The sequence below is a fragment of the Lissotriton vulgaris genome, chromosome 6 (genome assembly GCF_964263255.1).
Source record: "Lissotriton vulgaris chromosome 6, aLisVul1.2, whole genome shotgun sequence".
Classification (NCBI taxonomy): domain Eukaryota; kingdom Metazoa; phylum Chordata; class Amphibia; order Caudata; family Salamandridae; genus Lissotriton; species Lissotriton vulgaris.
The window spans coordinates 1,828,392,220-1,828,415,259 of record NC_141694.1 but is presented as its reverse complement, the minus strand read 5'-3'; the positions used below and the strand labels follow the sequence as shown (position 1 = coordinate 1,828,415,259).

General features: G+C 45.8%; 1 protein-coding gene across 4 annotated transcripts in view; it reads right to left on the bottom strand.

Annotated features, from left to right (window-relative positions):
* SLC5A6 (solute carrier family 5 member 6) overlaps positions 1–23,040 on the bottom strand; it is a 327,265-nt gene that overhangs the window by 129,564 nt on the left and 174,661 nt on the right. For all 4 annotated transcript variants that reach the window (XM_086928095.1, XM_086928097.1, XM_086928096.1 and 1 more), the window contains exon 8: positions 7,394–7,523. In XM_086928095.1, coding sequence (XP_086784221.1) covers positions 7,394–7,523 — 130 coding nt within the window. The remainder of the gene's footprint in view (positions 1–7,393; positions 7,524–23,040) is intronic.

The following is a 23,040-nucleotide window of genomic DNA, read 5'->3' as shown; positions in this document are numbered from 1 at the left end:
CAAGAACAGATGCATACTGGTAAGTAGCATTTTCTGTTTGAGGCATATGAGCTGGAGATACTACACTTTTGCATTGATTGTGCAGCAGTGTCTCCCCTAGCGGTGGTCACCTGTATCTGTTGCAGATGTTTGAAGGAGAGTTTTAAGGACAGCTTGGCCTACTGCAGCTTGCTGCTTGGCTTGCACATCAACACAGTAATGTTTAGTGAAGGTGTGTGTTATAGACCATGTTGCTGCTTTGCATATGTCTTCTAGGGTTAGGTCCCTAAGAAAGCCATAGAGGCTCTTAGCTTGCATGTGGAGTGCGCTCTAGGAGGAACTTTTAATGTACGTTTTGCTTTCTGATAGCATACTGTATACATTTTACAATCCACCTTGCAATTCCACCCTTAGAGATGGGGTTGCCTTTATGAGGTGGAGAGAAAGATACAAACAATTGTTTTGTTTTTCGAAAAGATAGTCCTGTCTATATAGTAGAGAAGAGCTCTTTTAACATCTAGTGTGTGTAGAGCTCTTTCTGCTACAGAGTCAGGGTTTTGGAAAAACACAGGTAACTCTACAGATTGGTTTAAATGAAAAGGAGTAATGACTTTTGGATGGAATTTAGGATTAGTTCTTAGAACCACTTTGTTACGATGTAGTTGTAAAAAAGGTTCTTGTATTTTGAAAGCTTGTATCTCACTTACTCTTCTAAGAGAAATAGCAATAAGGAAAGCTGTTTTCCATGTGAGGAATTGCAGTTCACATTTGTGTAAAGGTTCAAAAGGGGCTCCCATGAACCTTGAAAGAACCACGTTTAGGTTCCACACTGGAGAAGGTGGTAACCTGGGTGGAATGATTCTTTTTAATCCTTCCATAAATGCTTTAATTGCTGGTACTCTAAAAAGAGACAGATGTCTGTTTTGTAAATATGCTGCAATTGCTGCAAGGTGCAGGCGTATGGATGATTGTAAATGTAAAAGGTAGCAAATGATATTTTGGATAGAAGCATCTAGGGGATCAATTTGGTATTGTTGCAAAAAATGGCAAATCTCTTCCACTTAGCAGCATAACAAGCTCCGGTAGTAGGTCTCCTGGCTTATTTAATGATGTTCATACAGTCTGGTGGTAGGTTAAGATAACCAAAGGCTTCAGGAGCCAGATCGCCAGATCGCCAGATTCAGTTGATTTGGGTCTGGATGTCTGATGTCTTTATAGTTCTGTGTTAGCAGGGATGGTGCCAGTCGTAACTTTTTGGTGTGGAACTAGAGAGAGTTGTAGCAGTGTGGTGAACCACGGTTGGCGTGCCCATATGGGAGCTACCAGGATTAATTTGAGAGACTGATGTAGGAGCTTGCGTATTACTAATGGTAGTGGCGGAAAGGTGTACGCAAATCTGTCTGAGCAGTTTATCCATATCACATTGCCCTTGGACAGCGGGTGTGGAAACCGGTCAGCAAAGGTTGGGCATTTTGCAGTTTCGTGTGTGGCGAACAGATCTATGTCTGAATGACCCCACTTGTGGAAAAATGGTTAAAGAACTTGTGGATGTAGTTCCCATTCGTGAATTTGTTGTGTCTGTCAACTCAACAGATCTGCTATCTGATTGTGAACTCCTGGAAGATGCTCTGCTAGCAGATATATATTTTGTGAATTGGCCCATCTCCAAATGTTCTGTGCAAGCTGGGACAGTTGTAGAGAGTGTGTCCTCCCCTGTTTTTGTATATAATACATAGCTGTCATGTTGTCCGTCCGGATTAATACAGCTTTGTTTTGTACTTCTACTTGGAATGTTTTGAGGGTTAAGAATATTGCTAGCAGCTCTAGATGGTTGATATGGAACAATTATTGTTGAATGTTCCATTGTCCTTGAGTCGTATGATGTAGGAGATGGGCTCCCGATCCTGTGAGAGATGTGTCTGCGGTAAGCACTATCTGTGGAACAGGTTCGGGAAATGGCCGCCCTTTTGTTAAGTTTTTGGTGTTCCACCACTGCAGAGCACGATGTGCGCGGCTGTCTACCAACACCAGGTCTGTTAGTTGACCTTGAGCCTGGTTCTACTGTTGTGCTAGACATTCCTGTAACAGGCGCATCTGCAGTCTTGCATATGGTACTATGAAGATGCAAGATGCCATCATGCCCTTTTAGTCTCATGAACACTCTGTCTTGGAGAGAGTGTTGATGTTGGAAGATTGTGACTAAGGCTTGAATGCTCTGTATCCTTGCTGGACGGGGATACGCTTGAGCTGTAGATGTGTTTATTGTAGCCCCTAAATATTGATGTACATGAGAGGGCTGTAGCTGCGACTTGGTGTAGTTTATTGTGAACCCCTAAGTTGTGCAATGTTTGAATTGTCTGATGTGTGTGTTGGACACACTGATTGAACAACTTGGCTTTTATGAGCCAATCGTCTAGATATGGTAAGACATGCAACTGTTGTCTTCTGAGATGTGCTGCTACTACTGCTAGGCACTTTGTGAACACTCTTGGTGCAGTTGTTACCCCGAATGGAAGGACTTTGAATTGATAATGCTGTCCTTCCAGTACAAACCTTAGATACTTCCTGTGATCAGGATGTATAGGAATGTGGAAGTAGGCGTCTTTTAGATCTAGTGTTGTAAGGAAGTCGCCTTGTTGCAGCAGTGGAAGCACTTGTTGCAAAGTGATCATATGAAAATTATCTGATTTTATATAATGATGGAGGGGCCTGAGGTCGAGAATTGGTCTTAGTGTCCCGTCCTTCTTGGGTATTAGAATGTACAGCGAGTAAACCCCTGTTCCTTGGTGTTGTAAAGGAACTATTTCTATTGCGTCCTTTTGAATAAGTGACATGACTTCTTTTTTGAGCAGAGTAAGGTGTTCTGCAGACATTGGAAGCTGCTTGGGTGGTATGTGTGGAGGGGTTGCTGTAAGTTCCAGGCAGTAACCATACTGGATAATTTGTCTTACCCACTTGTCTGTTGTGATGGAATTCCAGGCAGGTAGGAACTGTGTTAATCTGCCCCCACAGGAGTTGAATGCTGTTGCGGGAGCAGAGGAAAGTCACTGTTTTGTGGTTGAAGAGGTTCGATTATTGTTGTTACCCCGACCTCTTCCTTTAATATTGTTTCCTCTATATCCTCCTCTAAAATAACCTTTGCTAGAGGATGTGTGTGTGTTAGATTTGAAGGATGTTTTATAGTCTGCTCCATTCTGTTTGGAGCCTCCTCTGTAAAAGGAACTTTTAGCTTGTGTAGGCTGTAAAGCTCCCATAGATTTGGCAGTATCGTATCCTTTTTCATCTTTTCAAGTTCTGTGTCTCCTCTGGTCCAAACAATTGATTTTGATTAAATGGCTGATTAAAAATGGTAGTTTGAACTTCCTGTTTAAATCCTGAAACGCTTAGCCATGCATGTCTTCTAAGTAGGACACTAGTGTTCACAGCTCTAGACGCAGTGTCTGCCACATCAAGAGCACACTTGATTGAGGCATTGGAGAATAGCTTGCCTTCTTGTATGAGGTCGTTTGCCTGCGTTTTATATTGGTCAGGTAGATGTTGTAGTAGTTTCTATAACTGATCATAATGAGCCCCATCATTTCTTGAAAGGAGGGCTTGTGTGTTAGCTATACGCCATATGTTAGTAGCTTGCGCAGCTATTTTTTTGCCTGAAGCATCTATAACATTAGATTCTTTGTCGGGGGGATGCCTCACCTGACGTTTGTGAATTCGCCCTTTTCCTAGCATTTGATACAACTAGTGAATCTAATGGCAGTTGTCCTTTAATGTAGGCTGGATCCGCAGGTGCAGGCCTATATATTTTTTCCAATTCTAAGGTTTAGGATCCTACTATGTACATGGTCTTTAAATACCCCTGGAGCATGTTTGATGACCCCTTTGATCATAGGAAGAATTTGAACAGACCTTTGCAATTGTTCAAATGTATCTAATAGAAAATCTTCCTCTGCCTCATCAGAGTGCATAGTGACCTCATGGTAAATGGCAGCTCTGTTTAATAGATGTGGGTCAGGAATATCTGGTACATCCTGTGGGCTTGGGTACTCCCAGTCTGGATCATCTAAAGGGTATGGGAAAGGCTCATCTGGGTCTATCCCTCACCCTAAACTATACTCATCATCATTTTCAGGTGAGTGTGAAGACAAAGTAAGAGAATGTAGAGGAGAAATATGTGGTGAAATGTTAAGAGGAACAGGGGATGAAGGAGAAGCAAGTATAGGAGAATAAGGGTGCATAGGAGATGTGGCAGAGTCCTTCTTCTTAGCAGGTACTACAGGTGTTGGTGTTGTATCTGCCTTCCTCTTCTTGTGTAGTATAGTGGATACAGCACCTGTTTTTGGGTCAATGTAGATCTTCTTTTGCAGAGGATCTGGTTGGAAAAGTTATTCTCCTTGTGGAACCTTTGTCGGCGCCGATTTTTTTCGGTTCCGGACGAGGTTCCTGCTTACCTTTAGCCGTAGGAGGTGTTACATTGTCCTTTGGCGTCGTTTTCGGCACCGAAGGTGTTGTTTTTGATGTCGTAGGCTGTTTCAGGGCTTGGGCACATCAGAATCAGGCCTTGTTGGCTTTGGTACAAAAGACGATTTCTTCGGAGTGGAAGCAGGTCTCGTCGGCTTCGAGGCGTTGGACGCTGGCTTCGTACCTTTGTCCTTCGAAGTCGGCGGTCTTAAAGCCGAGACTTCTTTCAGTTTCGGTGCCGAGGGAGCTTGTGGGATCGGCACATGCGGCTTGCTCGGTACAGAGCTACCGGAAGGCTTAATTACTTTCTTTGGAGCCGGGCTCGATGTTGGGACTTTCGAAGTGGTTTTTCGGTCGCGACTGGGCCCCGGAGGCTGAGTGTTGACCTTTGCCTTCGATCTGGGTGCTGTGTGTGGTGCAGGGGCAGTAGTACTCACGCGCTGACCCGATGGTATGGAGTCATCTGCCTCTGATAATATCTGGAGATCATCAGAATTGTCTTTGGGAACGAGCGGAACTTCCTCATTGAAGATATCCACCGGTTCCGGAGCTGATGTCGCGTCGACGGGCCCTTAGATCTCGGATCGTTTTCTTGGATCGAAAGGACGCGCAGGCTGTACAGCTGGATTCGTCGTGTTCTGGCGATAAGCACAGGTTGCAGACCTGGTCACTGTGTGGAAACTTTGCTTCACACTCGGGGCATTTTTTAAATGGAGTCCTTTCCATGAGGTGTAGGCCTCACGGTGTGGATAGGCCCAACGGCTCGTGTCGACGACTGGAATCGAGCTGATGGGAGTCGAAACGATGTTAGTCGATATCGAAGGTAGTTAGGTAAAGTTTTAATGATTTTTTGCGCTTCAAAGTACTTGATAAGTAGATTTCGAGGCGGAGCGGAAAAAGTTCATCCAAACCCAGTGGCGGAAAAAACCAATCTAAGGATGGAGCCGATGCCCATGCGCACTATCGTCCAAGGGAGGAGTCACCTATCTCCTGACCACAAAAGACTTCTTCCAAGACGACAACAACATGCAATCATCCAAGTCCAACACCAGGTGGCGATCTAATGCAAAAGTGTAGTATCTGCAGCTCATATGAAGCTCATATGCCTCGAACATAAGATTTGGGATTGTTTAGAGCGAACGTAAAATGAATTGGTGTTCATTCATGTATTTGGAGAGTTTTGATACAGTGACTGCTGGAAAAGATCCAAGACTGAGCACAGAGGCAGTTGGAGTAAAGGTTAATACAAGGTAGAGTGAATTAAAGGTTTTTCCCAAGATGTTCCTGGGTTGATTAAAGGACATTGAGTGAAGCAGGGACTCAAGATCATTGTGAAATTGGTATGGGAATGAATGGAGCAGAAAATAGTTTTTGAAAGAGTGGATGTTTATTGACTGGTTTTGGTAGGGGAGCAGTAGCGACAAACATGTAGGATAGCATGGTTCAAGTGAGATGGGTAATGGTAGGTTTTGAGTGCAAGATTTTGGGGCCAAACACTCAATATAAAGTCTCTTGAAAGCTAGAATACCACCCAATAGTGCTCACTCATGCAGGCCAGAGTTACTGTTACCATGGAAGCTTAGGGAACACAGGAGCAACTACTGGAGGATTGGCTAAATCTGGAAATCGCTGAGTAATGGATTACCGTTAACCCGGTCTACTGTTTGGTAGCCTATGACAAAATGAATTTCTTACTTGAAGCATAAAACAACATCACTGGTAATGGATCAGATGTAGGCAGCTTTGAAGGACCCTTATAACAACTTAAGCACAAATAGAACAAAAAGTCAGGTACATATACTGTGCTTTATGTATTGCTTATCCTATTTTAAGAGCCTATGTGGCATTTAATAATCTAATAGAAGATTAGTTTGAAAAGGAATGGCCCAGCTGCCATGGCGTTGGGATCCCGTTTTTGCTGATTTTCACAGATAAATGCAGATAGAGAAACATTTACTTTTCTATCTGTATTTATTTTTAAATGTTTATAAAAAACAGAAAACGGATTCTTTTCAATTGATTCTGAATGCTGTCAGCCATGACAGACAGGCCAATAGCTGTGTGTAAGGGAGTTAGTAAACCAGCTTTATTAATGAGGCTTAACCCCTTAGCTGCGGCGGCTATTCTGCCGCAGTGCTAAGGGAGAGTGGGGGGCCACGCGGCGCTCCGGTACTCGTGACGGAACCGCTCTGTCACAAGCCTCGGTGCGCTGTGCTTGTGACGGAACGTTTCCGTAACAGCCCCGCCCGCTTAATAGAACGCGCCGCGCAGGCACGGCGAGCAGGCCGTGACAGAACCATTCCGTCACCAGCAAAGCCCACCCGAGGCTCGTGACAGAACGGTTCCGTCACAAACACGCAACGGGTTAAACAGCAGAAGATTGCACAAGGCTAATACTAAAACGCGCATGTTTTATATAAGTGTATTGATTTATCATCTGTGGGTGCTCACATCATTGAAACATGTCGAGCATTCAAGTAAGAGTTTACATTCATAGGTTAAATAAACAGGGAACTATACTAGTTTTAGCTCAATTTTGATAAAATAAACATGGAATGATACAGATAACATTAGTAAAAAAACAATATTGAAAAGTACATATTGACATGTCAAATAAATAAAAACCAAAACACCTGAGCATGGGAAGAGTGTAGGCATATAGTGAAAAACAATCTGCTAAAAACAGTGCTGTAAGTTATACTGGATCCTAATGAAGAACAGAGACAAATACAAATATTTGAATTAATTTTTCTTATCAGCAAATGCACAGTGTCCATCCAGTTTTTTACTCTAGGATAAAATAAATGCGTTTTAGTTGTGGCCTCTTAATGTTAAGGCTAGGGAAAGCAAAGGCAAAAGCTTCAGATGATCGGAGGTACTCGCACAGCTAGTGCAAGACACTGCAGATGAACCCTGAACCAGCAGGGTGTTGGCATGAGTGTCCAAGCATTTTGCTCACCTGATCTGGGGAATGAAGTGAAGTCAGCTCTGCACTCTCATTTTGCTTATAAAATGCAAACATTACCAGTCCCATCAGGCAGCCAAGACAAAGCACAAGCTGCTGGCAGGGGAAAACTGCATAGCAAGATCTGAAAAACAAAGAGCTTGTCATACGACTGCAATCGAAGTCATCCAGCTTCTACTGCTTGTACTGATCCCATCATGCACCAATCTGCAGTCTACCACAGACATTCTGAAATGGACGCCACAACAAGCAGAAAGATAATCTGGACTCTTGAGCAACTGCATGGCAAATACCTCTGCTTACAAGTAAGGCACTTTAAGAAGTAAAACATGGTAAAATGGTCTTTTGATTATCCATTAAGAATATAAAATACACTCCTACCCAATTTAAGATTACTACGTCATGCTCCGGAAAGAGCTCAAAATCCACCTGTGTAAGACTTTCCGTACTGGTGATGCTGTGCTCTACCAATGCGTCCTGATGCACAGAAGGTAGTGCGAGGCTGGCTCCGCTCTTATAAGGCCCACGTAGCTGCCATACTGCTGTAGCACAGATTGAACACCATGAACGAATAGGCAAACTCTGGAAAGCAATCCTGACCTAGCAAGTGGCAACTGTGTGGACCCCTTCAGCCCTGGTTTAATATATGCATAAAACCCATCTGTGAAATTTCCTTTTTAAGCTACCACTACCAGTGCCACACTTTGTAGAAAATCAATATGATTTCTAGACTCTATTAAACTATGACTTTTCCGGTTCTAATAAAAATATATTGCTATGCCTGGTGGCCATTGCCACCATGAACTATCTGCCCGGCCTTTAGTATCAGTACACAATGCAATACTTTTTATGCTGCGCTGACCGACCCCCCCCCCCCCCCTCCCCACCAAGTACAAAAGGAGAATCATTGGGGACCCTGAGAATTTTTCCGTTATTCTGTTAAATTTGCAGTGTTCAAATACGTCTAGACTTATTTAAACATTACAGTTATGTTAAACCTTTTAAAAATCAAACACATCAAATACATGATTGCCAAATATGCTATTCTGGCTATTATGCTATTCTGGTTAGCTGCACCTGACTAAAGTATAAAGGTATCCACAATGTGAGTATCTGAAATGGAGGCAGGCAAGTTTAAATAATATTTGCAGTACCTTCCCTTCGACACATACTCCCAGCCAAATATAAGACAAAAAAGGCTAGTAATGGCCCACTACAGAGTGCTGATAAGCAGTAGTTTCTGTCCTGTAACTCCAGTTCTGTAGTAGGGGTATCTCTGTTATAGTCATAATCTAGTGAATAGTCCCGCCCATGTGCGTGGACCCCAGCAATCAAAAATAATCTCTTAAGTTGTCAAATCATGCAGAAACTGCAAAGACACTTAACAGAGAATTTAAAGACAGATAATGCAGCCTATATCCACAGGTTACACTGTCCAGTACTTCAACTAGAAATTCCACCAAACACCACACACAACACAGCCTACCCAGTTTCTACCATAGAGAAACTTGCCTCTACCAGTAAAAGACTCTGGAATGATAGAGAGGAAGGCATGGACAGACAAGCCCCATAGGCTGCCATTATGTGGCTTAAATAGGATACTGTGCCTTTAAGAGAACTTTCCAGAACTTTCTCCCAGTATCCCAGAATGCACAGCAGGTCCCTTTTACTTTCAGTTCTTTTTGAAGGCGTAGCACGCCAGACCTGTAGCATTCCTTACACGAATAATTATCTCCACCGGGGAGGAGGGCGGGCGCTTATGACTATAACAGAGATACCCCTACTTCAGAACTGGAGTTACAGGACAAACTACTCCTTCTGTAGTAGGGGATCTCTGTGTATAGTCATAATCTAGTGAATAGAATGGCAAGCCCATCCCCACACCAAAGCGGCGGTGGAGAAAAGCAATTAACACCACTATTGTGCGAACAAATTCGGCAGCGAAGCCTGTCCAACCTGAGCATTTGCCCTGGCATCAGTGTCCAGACAGTAATGCTTAGCAAAGGTATGAACCGACTTCCAAGTGGCCGCCTTGCAGATCTCTGCAATCGGAACATTACGGAGCAAAGTTGTCGTGGCAGCTTTTCCCCTGGTGGAAAGAGCCTTAGGTTTACCCCATAAGGTCTTATTAGCTTTTTGGTAACACAACTGTATGCAGGACACAATCTACCTGGAGATGGACTGCTTAGAGGTAGCAAGACCTGTCCTGACCGATTCATAATTGACAAATAATTGGTCTGACCTACGAATATCTTTGGTTTTATCCAGATAAAATTTCAACACCCTCCTAACATCCAGGGAATGTAGAGACCTTTCCGCTGGAGATGAAGGATTCTGAAAAAACGTAGGCAACGTTATGGTCTGGTTGACATGAAAATCAGAAATAACCTTGGGAAGAAATTTAGGGTGAGTACGCATAACAACCTTAGCAGCATGAAATACAGCATAAGGTTCTTGGCAACACAACGCCTGAATTTCACTCACCCTGCGGGCCGATGTAATGGCCACGAGGAACGCCGCCTTCCAGGACAGGTGCTGCAACAAAGCCTTATGAATAGGTTCAAAAGGCTCCTTCATCAATCTGGACAGCACCACATTCAATTCCCATGAAGGCGAAGGAAGCCTGACAGGAGGGAACACTTTCTTCAAGCCTTCCAAAAAATCTTTGATCACAGGGATCTGGAAGAAGGAAGTCAGTGAAGGGCATTTCCTGTAGGCAGTCAATGCAGCAAGATGAACCTTAATGGAATGAACATTAAGGCCAGACTGCGCCAAATGTAGAAGGTAAGGAAGGATGACGTCTTCATTGCACGTCGTCGGGTCATTCATAGTTCTTAGACTGGCATCATATACAGAACCTCTTCCACTTGTAAGCATAGGAGGTCCGAGTGGAAGGTCTCTTAGACTCCTTCAGTATGTCCATGCAATACTCGGGTAGATTTAGATGGCCATATTGCACTCTCTCAGAGCCATGCCGCCAAACTCAAAGACGAGAGGTTGGGATGCAACATCTGCCCCCCGAACTTCGTGAGAAGGTCCGGCCTGCACGGCAGCCGAATGTGAGGAAGGAGAGACCGGTGAAGCAGGTCCGTGAACCACCACTGTCTGGGCCATTCCGGGGCAATGAGTATCATCCGAGCCCTGGACCGGGCCAGCTTGATGAGCACCGCCGGAATCAGGGAAATGGGTGGAAAAGCGTACAGAAAGCTGTTCGACCAGTTGATCCATAACGCATTGCCCATCGTCCCCTGCCGGTAGTACCTGGAGGCGAAGTCTCGGCATTTGCTGTTTTCGGCGGTGGCGAACAGATCTACATCTGGAGTCCCCCACCTTGCGAAGACTTCTCCTAGTACTTCGTCGTTTATGACCCATTCATGGTTCTCCTGCATCAGTCTGCTCAGTGCGTCCGCCTGAACATTCTGCACACCTGGCAGATGGGTAGCAGTTATCGTCAGTCCTCTGGCCAGAAGCCAGTGCCAGATCGCCTGCGCCTCCTCTGAGTGCGTGATCTCAAACCCTCCTGCTTGTTGAGGTAGTACATCGTGGTCGTATTGTCCGTCGGTACAAGCAGAGAATTGGTTTGGAAGGACGGATAAAAGGCCTTCAGTGCCAAGTGAACAGCTCTGAGTTCCAGGAAATTGATGTGATACGTGGCCTCCATCGGGGACCACGTTCCTTGAATCTGTAGGCTTCCGGAGTGCGCGCCCCAGCCGCGGAGAGACGCATCCGTCACGATAGTCTGCGTGGGAATGTCCTTGTGGAAGGGAACCCCTCTGAGGAGATTCTCCGCTGAACACCACCACTTCAGAGACTGAAGAGCATGCAGAGACAGTCGTATCTTGTCGTCCCAAGATCCTCTCCTCTGATCCCACTGGTCTTCCAAGCACTCCTGCAGCGATCTCATGTGCAGCCGTGCGTGTGGCGTCAGGAAGATACAAGAGGCCATCGATCCCAGTAGAGAAGACACCGTCCTCACGGTTGTAGATGGAGTGGTCATAAGAGCCTGAGCAGTGCTTAATTTGTAAAATATTAAGTGCAGGTGCTATCATTTTTTTAGGATGCCACACCCACTCTCCATGGCTCCGCCCACTTCCTCCAGGGGCTCCACCCACTTCTGTTATCGGCTCCGCCCACATACATATGCCTCAACACATCAGAGTTGCCTCCTAACTCCTTGAGGTCTGCAAGAAGCTGAAGACTTGGCTCTTCGCATAAGCACCTAGGGGTTCTCACACTTGCCGATGCACCTGGACACCCTCTCAAGTCATTAGTGCGCTAATCAAATCAATATAACATAACATAACATACGGGAAGCTAGTATGACAACAACTTAAAAGTGAACGCAAATTAGAGAATGTGTGTATATCTCAAAATGCAGTTTTAGGAAAGGTTATTTGAGGACTTGAGGCAGCTTTGCAAACTTAAAGAGAATGTGTTTGTACTGCGCTGTTTAAAAGAAAGGAAAGGATGAAGGAATGAATATAGTAAAGAAAGTAGCAACAAATGCAAAATGGAAGGAGAGTACTGGTGTGAGAAAATATATAAGTAATGGATGAATGAAGAAGGAAATAAAAAAATGTGAAAGGAAGAAATTAACGGATAGAGGAAGGAAGGAAGTGAACTATGTGGGATGAATGAACAGAAAGAAGAAAGGAAAGGAGGAAGAAAAGTAGAAGGAAGGGTTGAGGATAAGAAAGGAAGAAATTAAAGAAAAGATGAAGGGAGCAGCATGAAAAAAATACTAAGGACCAAATGAAGGAAGAAGGAAGAAATGCACTGAGGGAGGAGGCTGTGTAGGCTGACGGCTTAAAGTTTCCTGGCCTTAACGAGATTGTGCGCTCTGACACAACAACATTAAAATGTAATCGACATTAATAGCATTATCTGTGCATAATGAAAATTCAAAAAGTTGTGACAAGTACTTGAAGTGAAGTGGCAGGCCGTGTGCGGTGGGCGTGGGCAGACTTCAATCATCTTCAGAACCAGCCAGCTGCAGTGTGGTCTGGCGCGTGGGCGACAGCTCTGCTAAGTCAAGCAGCTGGCTACCAGTGACCCCGTGGCAATTATCTGCCGGTCAGTGCAGACGAAGATGCGGCCAGCAGTGTTCTCTACTTCAGTCACAGTGACTGCAACGTAAGCCCCCCACAGTGTGGGGTGTCCGGTCGAGCTGCAGGTGCGAGCTGCACATTCTCAGTGCTGGCAAAGCAACTCCGAGCACAGAACACCATTATTGCCGCAGCCGGCGCCATCCCAACAGGCAGTAGGCACAAGACTCAGTGAGGCCCGCTCAGGTGTCAATAGTAGCTATTGGATACATGGGTCACCTTGACGGCCCTGGGTACCATCAGAAAGGATTGCGTGTTAGGACGGAGCCATTCTTATAGGTCGAAGGTAGCCCATACCATACAGTACAATGCTGTGGCCCCACTGTCTAGCCTGACCGAGATCTCCTTGCCCAGCAGTCAAACGTCATTTCCGGTTCATCGCTTTGTATTTGTATATTCTCGTAGGCTGTTTTTGTCCTTTCTGGTTTACTAAGGCTGTGGATTTGACCAGTTTGCGCTAATGTGTTTTTCGAACTGGCCCTTTCCCCCTCATCAAGGTTTCAGATTGCCATGTGTGACATTTTTTTAATTTCTGTGAAATTATGAGACATTACAACGACTAAGAGTGACACTTTCTCTCGAGCAGAAATCATGCAATGAAGACGAGGGAAACTTCTAAATAACAGAAATTACAGACATTTGAGCAACAAGAAACTCCCCCTGCCCGCCCCCCTCCCTCGTCCCTGCCTGGGGCCCAGTGCTGAGAGAGCAGCGAGAGTTAGCCTGGCTGGTAAAACGGTCACGCACTGACCCGTAGTCTGGAAAGATAAACCCAATTAGTCAGGGCTCCCATTATAAGGATGAGAAGACAGAGCAGCCCTGCGGCCGGGCCTGCAGATTTACTGTGATTAAATCAGATCTGCAGATAAACCTGGCTCATTCAGAAGGATGATGAGACAGAGCATTCCTCACAGCAGATTGTAAACTATATTGATTGTGTGTGACTAAAATAATTTATCAGATATCAGACTGTGCGTGCCACTCCAGGGCGGCGCTGACACAAGCACTAATTATTAAACTCTGCATAGCTGCCAAGGTTTCAGATTGCTATGTGACATTTTCATACTTTTAGTGTCATTATGAGTGACATACAGTGACTATGAGTGACACTTTCTTGTGTACAAAATCAAGCAATGAATATGAGATAAACATAAATATCAGAAATTACACCAATATGAGCAACAAAACACTCTAAGGAAATCTTAAAACTTTTGCACAGCACCAGAAATGGAAGGGCACCAACTTCACATGAAGGCCTGTAGTGATAAATGAATGCAAAATTGCTATTGAACTAAAAGAGCTCGTGACAAGTGTACTACAGCTGCAGCGATGGCCTTGCACCGGAGCGGTGATTCACACAGTAAAGCTCTCGGCTCCTCTGGCCAGCTCTGCTCCCTGAAAGTGTTGCAAGGCTGCTTGATAGTGCTGGCGCTGTCATCTGACAGACAGCCTTTCTGTTGCTGTAGTGTCTCTTCCACGGATCACGTTAGGGATGCAATAAAAGCCTGTCCTGAGTCCTCCAAACTGTGACAAACGCACACGACTGGAGGGAGGACTTCACTGGTAAGTGTTCAGTTCAGTTCCGTCTGGCCTGCCAATTATTTCCAGATAGGGCGGGCGGCAGGCTGCAGTTTGAAAAAACATCCTGCGCCTATACCAAAAACTCAACCTCACACACAACACAGATCAGGTAAGTGTTGTGCACGAAACCAACTGGGCAGGTGACAAGGGAAAAATGAAAAGTAAGATGTTTTCATGTAAAAGCACCCACCGGTGAAAAGTGACAACATGCCAAAACCAGCTGCATTATTATTGATTGCATAGGCCTAGTAATGCATGTCGTTTTTAAATCGTCACACAGTTCAAATTTACCACCAGTCAATGCTACAAATGTCCCAAAAATATATTGTTTACTGACACAATCAAAAACTTTGCAAACGAAATAATAAATTATGAAGCAGGCATATTTATGGCTTACCTGAATGGAGGAAAGCGGAGTTCAAACAGCTAATAACACTGCGTGTTGTTGGCACATGGTTTTGGCCAAAGTAGCATGTAACTGGCAGCCAGCCCCTTAACAATACCACTGACTGCCCTGTCTCTCGGTCTCTCCTCGGCTCAGACTGTGTTAATTGGAGTGCGGCCGGGCGGTGCAAAGTGTCATCATGGTGCTGCAACTCGCACTCTCCATAGGCCCCCCCCCCCGTTGGGTCTATGCCGCCTTGAGTTTCTACAGTCTGTCTGCTGGCCACTGCAAGCCCTGGTATCAGCTGGGCTCCGCTCTGGCCCAAACATCGAGCGAAAAGGGTGACGACTGCCGTGATCCAGAGCGGACGGCTTCCCCTGGGATTCTGCATTAAAGTAGGCCTCCGTCCCAAGGCTTGTGACTGGGGGAGCGGGCGCACATTAGACTACTGGCCTGTCGAGGCATATGGGGCAACAGGAAGGGGAGGCTAACAGAGAGTCACTCACTCAGGCTAAGCACCGGAAAGCACCGGCACAAATTAAGCCCTGAGCCTGAGCCTTCCAAAGGAGTGATAAACGTCGCTCTTCCGAAGGATACACGCTTGCTGACAGCGTATTGATGGAGGCTCCCAAGTACTGAATGTACTGGACCGGAGTCGGGACAGACTTGGACATGTTGACGTGCAACCCCAGCTTGTTCAAGAGAACGCACGTCTTCTGGAAGTGTGCTCGCGCTTCCGAGAAGGAGGAGGCCTTGATCAACCAATCGTCCAGGTACGGGTAAACAAACACCTTGTTCTTCCTCAGGTGTGCAGCTACAACCGCCATGCACTTCAAGAATGTTCTTGGCGCAGACTTTAGTCCGAATGGGAGTACTGTGTATTGATAATGATTCGTGCAGACTTGGAACTGCAGGAACTTCCTGTGTTTGCGTGCAATGGCAACTTGGAAGTATGCATCCTGTAGGTCTATAGCACATAGCCAGTCTCCCTGTTGCAACTGAGGATAAATCTGATGCAACGACAGCATGCAAAACTTTTCCCTGCGAATCCATTTGTTTGCCTGTCGCAAGTCCAGAATGGGCCTGAACTCGCTCTTGTCCTTCTTGCGAACCAGGAAGAACCGGGAGTACAGACCTCTTCCTCTCTGAGACAGAGGTACGTCTTCTATCGCCCTTTTCCTTAACAGGATATCTGCCTCCGCCTGAAGCTCGCGCAGTTGAAACTGCGAGCTGACCGGTAGAATTGCTGGAGGCGGGCTGGTGAACCGAAGACTGTATCCATTGCAAACAATATTCAGCACCCACTTATCCTGAGTAATTTTTCTCCACTCTGTCAGAAAAAATTGAATGCTTCCCCCTACCGGAGTGGGTAACAGATCCGGGGGAAGTAAGTGCTCAGGGCCTAGACCCGGCCGGGCCTTTGGTCGCTGTTGCCGACTGTTGGCCTCCTCTGCCCTTCGGGCGTTTCTGGAATGGCTTACGGAACTGTTGATGTTGCTGCTACTGTCCCGAAGCTTGGCCACGTCCTCTGCCTTGCTCACCGAACCGCCGTTGGAACGGGCGGTACGACTTCTTCGCTTCTTTGGGCTTCTCTAGACCCACAGCCGTGAGCGTTCTGGTCTCCGCCTTCATGCGGGCCATTTCGTCATCCGCATGTTTTCCAAATAGGGTTTCGCCAGAGAATGGAAGGTTGGCTACCCTTTGCTGTGCGTCTGGTTCAGTGACGTAAGGCGGAGCCAGGCATGACGTCGCTGGTTAATCCCATGGCAAAAGTTATGTGCCGCTAAAAGGGATGAATCTGCTGCAGCGCTGATAATTTGATTCGCTACCAGCATCCCCTCGTTTAGCACTTCCTGGAAGTCTTCCTGCTTATTGCAAGGCAAGTGTTCCGCAAACTGCTGGAGGGGGTCACAGAGGGCGCAGTCGTAGCGCCCCAACAAAGCCGTGGCACTCGCAGCCTTCATAGAGGTCGCCGATGTTCCACATACTTTCCTTCCAGCTGAATCCATCCATCTAGACTCTTTGTCAGGGGGACCCGTGGATGACGGGGTGGTGACATGTTGTTTGCGGGCCGCCGTCACAATCACAGAATCCGGAGGAGGTTCCACCCTTAGAAAAGCCGGGTCCGAATCGGGAGCCCGGTACTTGTTCTGCAATCTCGATGGTGCCGCCTTAGTTACCGAAGGGGTGAGGAAAAGGTCCATGGCTGGTTCCTCCAGGCCCGGCACCAGAGGTAGTAGTGGACGAGACATGTGTTTCTGGTGCAGTGTCTCGAAAATGACTGATGTCTTACGAAACAGAACAAATTAGTAGTCAGGTTTGCTTTATAATGATTTAGGAGGCACCCAGCCTGTCTGTACTGAGTGATCCACAAATTTGTTTAGAAAGGATTTTTATTTTATTTTATTCAAATTTCATTAACTTATCAGTATGTCTTCAAAGGCACATTTATCAAAACAATCAAATAAACATTCAGACAATAATGTGCGCAATATATACAAGTGTTGCAACTGTACACAATAAATACTCAAAATTCAGGAACACCAAAAACAAAACTATATACAAATCAATTGAGACATGAGAAACATTTAACAAAAAGCACAAGTCCTTCAAATTATATGCCTAAAGACAGGCGGACACGGGGATTCAATGATACTGCCTGCCTGTCTCAATAGGCCTGTGATTGGGTGTTTTGAGGATTAGACAACTAGGGAGAGAGAGAGTAGTGTTGTTTATTCCCTAGCTACACCCTTCTTACTTGTCACAGGTTGGGGGTCAATGCGTTTCGAACCACTGGTGAATTATGGGTTCTCCTCAGGACGTGGACTGGGTGAATCCGTTTCTGTAAAACAGGGGATTTGGTGTAAATATTGTGTCAAGGATATGCCCAATTTGGCAGCGCCTCTCAAAAGGACATCATGGAACGCCACCAGGTCATCGACCGGCGACACCCTCGTGTCTGGCGATCCCAACAAAGTCGGAGAGTAGTCCTTGGTCCCTGAGGACCTCGTGCGAGAGCGACATCTGTGCGTCCTATGGCGGTGTCTCGACAGCGTGGACGACCTGTGGCGCGATCGCTCCTTCCTCCTGGAGCGAGAGTGTGATCTCCCAGCACGTGGACGCTCCGCAGGTTTGCTTGGGGGCGTCTTCCGCGGTTCCTCCTGGGGCCTTGGTCTAGGAGTCCCCTTAGGTGGTGTAGGAAGAGGAGGTAGTGACGCCGACCTTGGCGGATGAACAGGGGGTATCACCGACCGAGGGGCGGGCCCATGCGGTGGAAGCGGTGGTAGTGGTCGTCCTGGTGGAGTGGAGGGTTGATGGGAGGGTCCTCGTTAGGTACAGGAGGAGGGGGCGACTTAGGCCGAGGTGGTGTATATACCACAGAGTACACTGAGCCCGGTGACTTCTTCGGGGAAGGGGACTGCGACCCAACCCCTTCAGCAGGCGAATGCTTTCTCCTGCGCCCTCCACTAGATCCAGCCTGACGTCTGGCGCCAGAACTCCTCCTGCGCCGTTTAGGAGAGTTGGAGCGACTCCTAGACGCTGATCTCTTCCTTCCAGACGCTGAGCGTCCCCTTTCCGGCGTTGAACGTCGCCTCTGCGACTCTGGCGTCGAACGCCGCCTCCGCGACGTCGACCTCTTCTTCCTCGACGCCGAACGCCGCCTCCGTGATGTCGACCTCTCCTTCCTCGATGCCGAACGCCGCCTCCGCGACGTCGACCGTTCCATTCTCGACGACGAGCGTAGTCGACTCCTTCTCGAGGTCCTCGACGTCGAGGATCCCCTCGACGCCGATCTTCGTCTCGACGGCGACCAGCGGTGTCGCCTCGACGGCAAGCGCCGACGCCTGTCGCTCCTTCTTCGACGTCGATAGTCCGACGCTGACGTCGACGACGACGAAGATGCAGTCGACGGTGGTCTCGACAGCGGCCTGTCCAGGCCCTTCGACGTCGAATCCCCACGCCGTCTCGACCCGGAGCCCCAGGGAGATGGGGAACATACTGTCGTCATCCCTCTCGACGTCGTAGTCTATGCAATCGACGCCGACGGAAACCGGGACCGTTTGATGGTCTTCTTGCCTCTGGGGAGTCCCCCAGAGGATTCAGCAGAGGCAGAGGGAGCTTTCCCGGTCTGCCCAGACCCACCTGCAGCCTGCAGTCGTCTGTCCTCCAGGCCTTGCAGCCTAATCTTCAGCCTTTCCCTCAAGAGTTCTTGCAGAAAGGTTCTTGCAGATGTCACACTCTTCAGGAACATGTGCTTCAGGAAGCCAGATGATGCAGACCTCGTGTGGATCAGTCTTGGCCTTCTTCCTCCCACAGATAGGGCATTTGTCGAAAAGGATAGAGCCCTAAAACCCCTGACAATCACAAATTGCACCAAAAATCAAATAAACCCTTGAAAAAGTGGAGAGCTCAATGCCAGGGTCCTGTTAGCAGGAGCCGGAAAAAAGAACTGAAAGTAAAAGGGACCTGCTGTGCATTCTGGGATACTGGGAGAAAGTTCTGGAAAGTTCTCTTAAAGGCACAGTATCCTATTTAAGCCACATAATGGCAGCCTATGGGGCGTGTCTGTCTATGCGTTCCTCTCTATCATTCCAGAGTCTTTTACTGGTAGAGGCAAGTTTCTCTATGGTAGAAACTGGGCAGGCTGTGTTGTGTGGTGTTGTTTGGTGGAATTTCTAGTTGAAGTACTGGACAGTGTAGCCTGTGGATATAGGCTGCGTTATTTGTCTTTAAATTCTCTGTTAAGTGTCTGTGCAGTTTCAGCATGATTTGACAACTTAAGAGATTATTTTTGATTGCCGGGGTCCATGCACATGGGCGGGACTATTCACTAGATTATGACTATACACAGAGATCCCCTATTACAGAATTCTTTTTCAGATTAAAACAAAGTACTGCTATTAACATGATGCTTCTTTTAACCAGAGACTGGCACCCCACTGGGATCAGTTAAGCTCTAGAGGGAGTGAGAGGTCTGTGTCCGGAAAGTATTATTAACAAGCATTTACAATGCAATAGGTCTCACAGCATTAAAGTTTGAGTTATTGGCATTGTGTATGACAATGCGGTGCGTAACATTTTTAGCAAACTTTGAATTGGTGAGCAGTGAGAGTGTCACTGATTGAGTAAAGAACCCTAAAAGCCGAATATTTTCAGGTTATAACACAATGTACCTTTACAAATGCATCGAAATGCTTCGAGTCAAAGCCGCGAATTACAATTTACTCAAATAGAGCACGCAATAAAAAAAAAAAAAAAAGAAGAAGTAGACACACGGAGCCATGTAAACAAATAGCATCCTCTCACATGCTGTTAAACCCTCTCATGGTGTTAAGCTGACACTTCAAAGCACCCTAAAAACCCATGAATATTTACATTTACTACCGCCAGCAAGGCGCCACTTGCTTTTAAGTACACGCTGCTTTCACAAGCCACCTAGACAATGGAGCACGTGTTCATGTGTGCACAAAACTCCCAGAGCCATCTGGACAGCAGTAAAAACGAAACTTAAACAAAGTGAAAGCACTGTCTCTCTAAGCACGCATTGGAAGGGAACAATAAGCTGCTCAATGGAACGCGCGGTCGCGTACCCCGCTCAATTCCGACTCTTTCAAATGCGCGTGGCCAGTCTTGTCTCCTGGAAAGCAGAGTAGCCAACAATAGGTCTCTGGCGAGACCGCGGTTAACGCCACGAGACCTAAAAAGTCAAACAAAGAGTATTTACATGTTGATTTGATGAGATCAATCAAATCCCTGTTCAACACCACTTAAATAATTTGGGACAACTACGGGCTTCATGGATCAGAAAGAGGGGTGTCTCCTCCGTTAGTCACACAATATTCACATAGTAGATAACCATTATATTAACATTCAAGTTTTAAACTGTCCTATGCTGAGAGTTAAGTGAAAAACACTGCCTGTCAATGGCTGCATCAGATGCGGTAGTGGTTATATGAAACCATCGAGTGAGCTGGCCGTTTGAGCTGCTCCGCAAGACAATAAAGCTCAAGAACTGGGACAGCCATCCCCCCTTCATCACTAGTTAAGCGCAGTTAGGAAATAGATCTCATTCATGACCCTCTTAAACAAGTAATGCACTGCTCGGTAGAACACTGCACAAGCTGAAGTCAATTCAAATAGCATGGGCTTGTACCTAAGTGCCTTACAGATGACAAGTCAAGAGTGGTAAACACTGCAGCCCACTTCAGTATTGCTAGCACTTCAGATATGTTGAGAAAGAGTTGTCGGTCAAGCCATATGCTCGAAATTAAGTCCCTTTCCTTCATGTCTATTGTGATACTTCCATTCAGCTTCCTGGAAAGAAGCACTGGCGCAATCTACTCAGACGACTCACTTGTTTCCAAGATCACTTCCTGCACAGGCTGTTCAGGTCTTTGCTCAGTGTCTCGAAGATAAATAGTTGATACTTCCATTGCCTTATGCACCTTGGGTACAGCTCTCTCCTTCAATATTATTTTGAGAATAAATCCTTTCTCTCCTGCTGCTGTTCCTTCTTACCCTTTACCTCTACACCCAAAATTTGGCAGAGAAGATTTGGATCCAGTTTATTTTCAAGTAATTTTGATGAGGCCAACCCAGAAGAAGTCTCCCAGCCTTGCCAGCCTTATGGATTTTGTAAGAAAGAAGTTGATTTCCAATGTAACCTTGGTGAAGGAATAATTGATAAGGAAGTGATTTAGAATTTGGTGTTTGGCAAGATACACTGGTGAGGCACCTTAACAGAAGAAATGAGATGTTAACTTAAGGGGCCTGACAGCCTTGGCTACCATCAGTTTGAAAGGCTATATATTGTCCCTCATTGTTACAAGGTTTAATTTGCTTCAGGGCTGATTGGGTGAATGGATGGGTTAGATGTTAGGGGCAGTAAAACAAGCACCTGTAAATACTAAAAGCCCTATAGTACTAAACATTGATCTCAGTGTAACTGTCATGAGGTCAGCGGATGTACTTGGCAATATTCTTTATAAGATTTGTTTTAGATTTCCAATCTAAAGATAATGAATGTAACTTTTTCTGGTTTGTGATAATCAATAAATGAAAATAGTGAACCTTTATATTTGCTTAACACGTTATAAATAGGTTTCACTTTACTTAGTATCTTTTACCATGTGAATGCCCTGGGAGAGGCTTTTCAATATGAAGCTTCACTTAAGGTAATGCTCTTCATAATGGATATTCCAATGAACAACAGATTCCTAACCTAAGAAAATCCTCCAGGAGTCAGACTAGATTTGGAGCATTTTGTAGCGGTCTCTATGCGTACCGCTAGGTGGGATTATGAGGCTCGGTTTTGGGTCCACAACGCTCCGAAAGTGATAGAGCAGAGGCCTGTACACGCACCACCCCTGCACGCTGAAAGTTTCTGATCCGTTCTCTTTCCGCGTCCTCAGGCACGGTGCATGACTATAATGATTGCTGCTGGAATCAGATTAAAGGCATTTTGCGTTTTATAGATGCCAAAAGCATCTGCTTTATTAGTGCTCTTGATTTCCCACAAGGAAGAATAAAAGAAAGTTATTTTTAATTGAAGGATGGGTTTAAAATGTGGAGAAATTGTAAACCCGACTGAATCCGTCTTGTGGTAATTGAAAATTCTGAACAAATAAAATACACTATCCACTAAATGCCCTTTTAAATATGAACTCCTAGCTGATCTCCCCCATGAACAAAACTGGTGTAGGTGCATTCTCTCTACATCCCGGACTCCTGGATACAAATAATGCACTGTGAAACTAATTCATAAACATCCTTGCCCTCCAAGATTTGTTTAAGTCTAGCTACATTCCAGAATATTAGTTGAATAAGATTAGTTACTATTTTTTCATCACCAGCTTAGGCTGGGATTACATAGGTGTAGGTAAGCATGTTAAATCATTATATATTGTCCCATCTGTCTTTTATTAGTGAAGCAATTCCTGCCTTTACCAGTATGCCACAAAATACTTCTCCCACCTCCCATTATAATCCTAAGCAATGAACCTGCTCTTTTAATTAGGATCTTCAAATTGGCTATCTGGGAAATAAAGATATTTTTGTTCAGAGATTTCTAGACCTCAAAAATTGAACTGGTCTTTCGGATCTGATCATCTACTGACAACTCCGACGAGCTTTAAGTTATTTCAATGGTTTGCTTTTAAGCTCAATGTCCGCTTGAATTGTCAGGTGCCAAACTTATTAAAAAAAAATAGAGGAAGAATATTACTGGCCAAAATGGCGGATTAAGCTGAAGCTCCATTACAAACTTTAAGATACTATCTTTAGCTCATGTGTCAAACATACCCTGACCTTTACATAAACAGTGCATGAACTACCACTGGTTTTACCACACATGTTCCAGCCGTTTCCCCAGTATTAGTATTCTACTTGCTTCACTAGTACTAGGTTAACTCTCAATAACTGGGTGGTTGCTTCATCCTGAGGCCTTGAATGGGATGGCCGCCTCAATGGTTTTAAACGACTCCTATCTGGAGTAAGTAACCAACTATAAATATCTGGGCCTATACCTCGACTCAAGGGGATCTTTCGTGCAGCAAAGACTAGCCATAGAG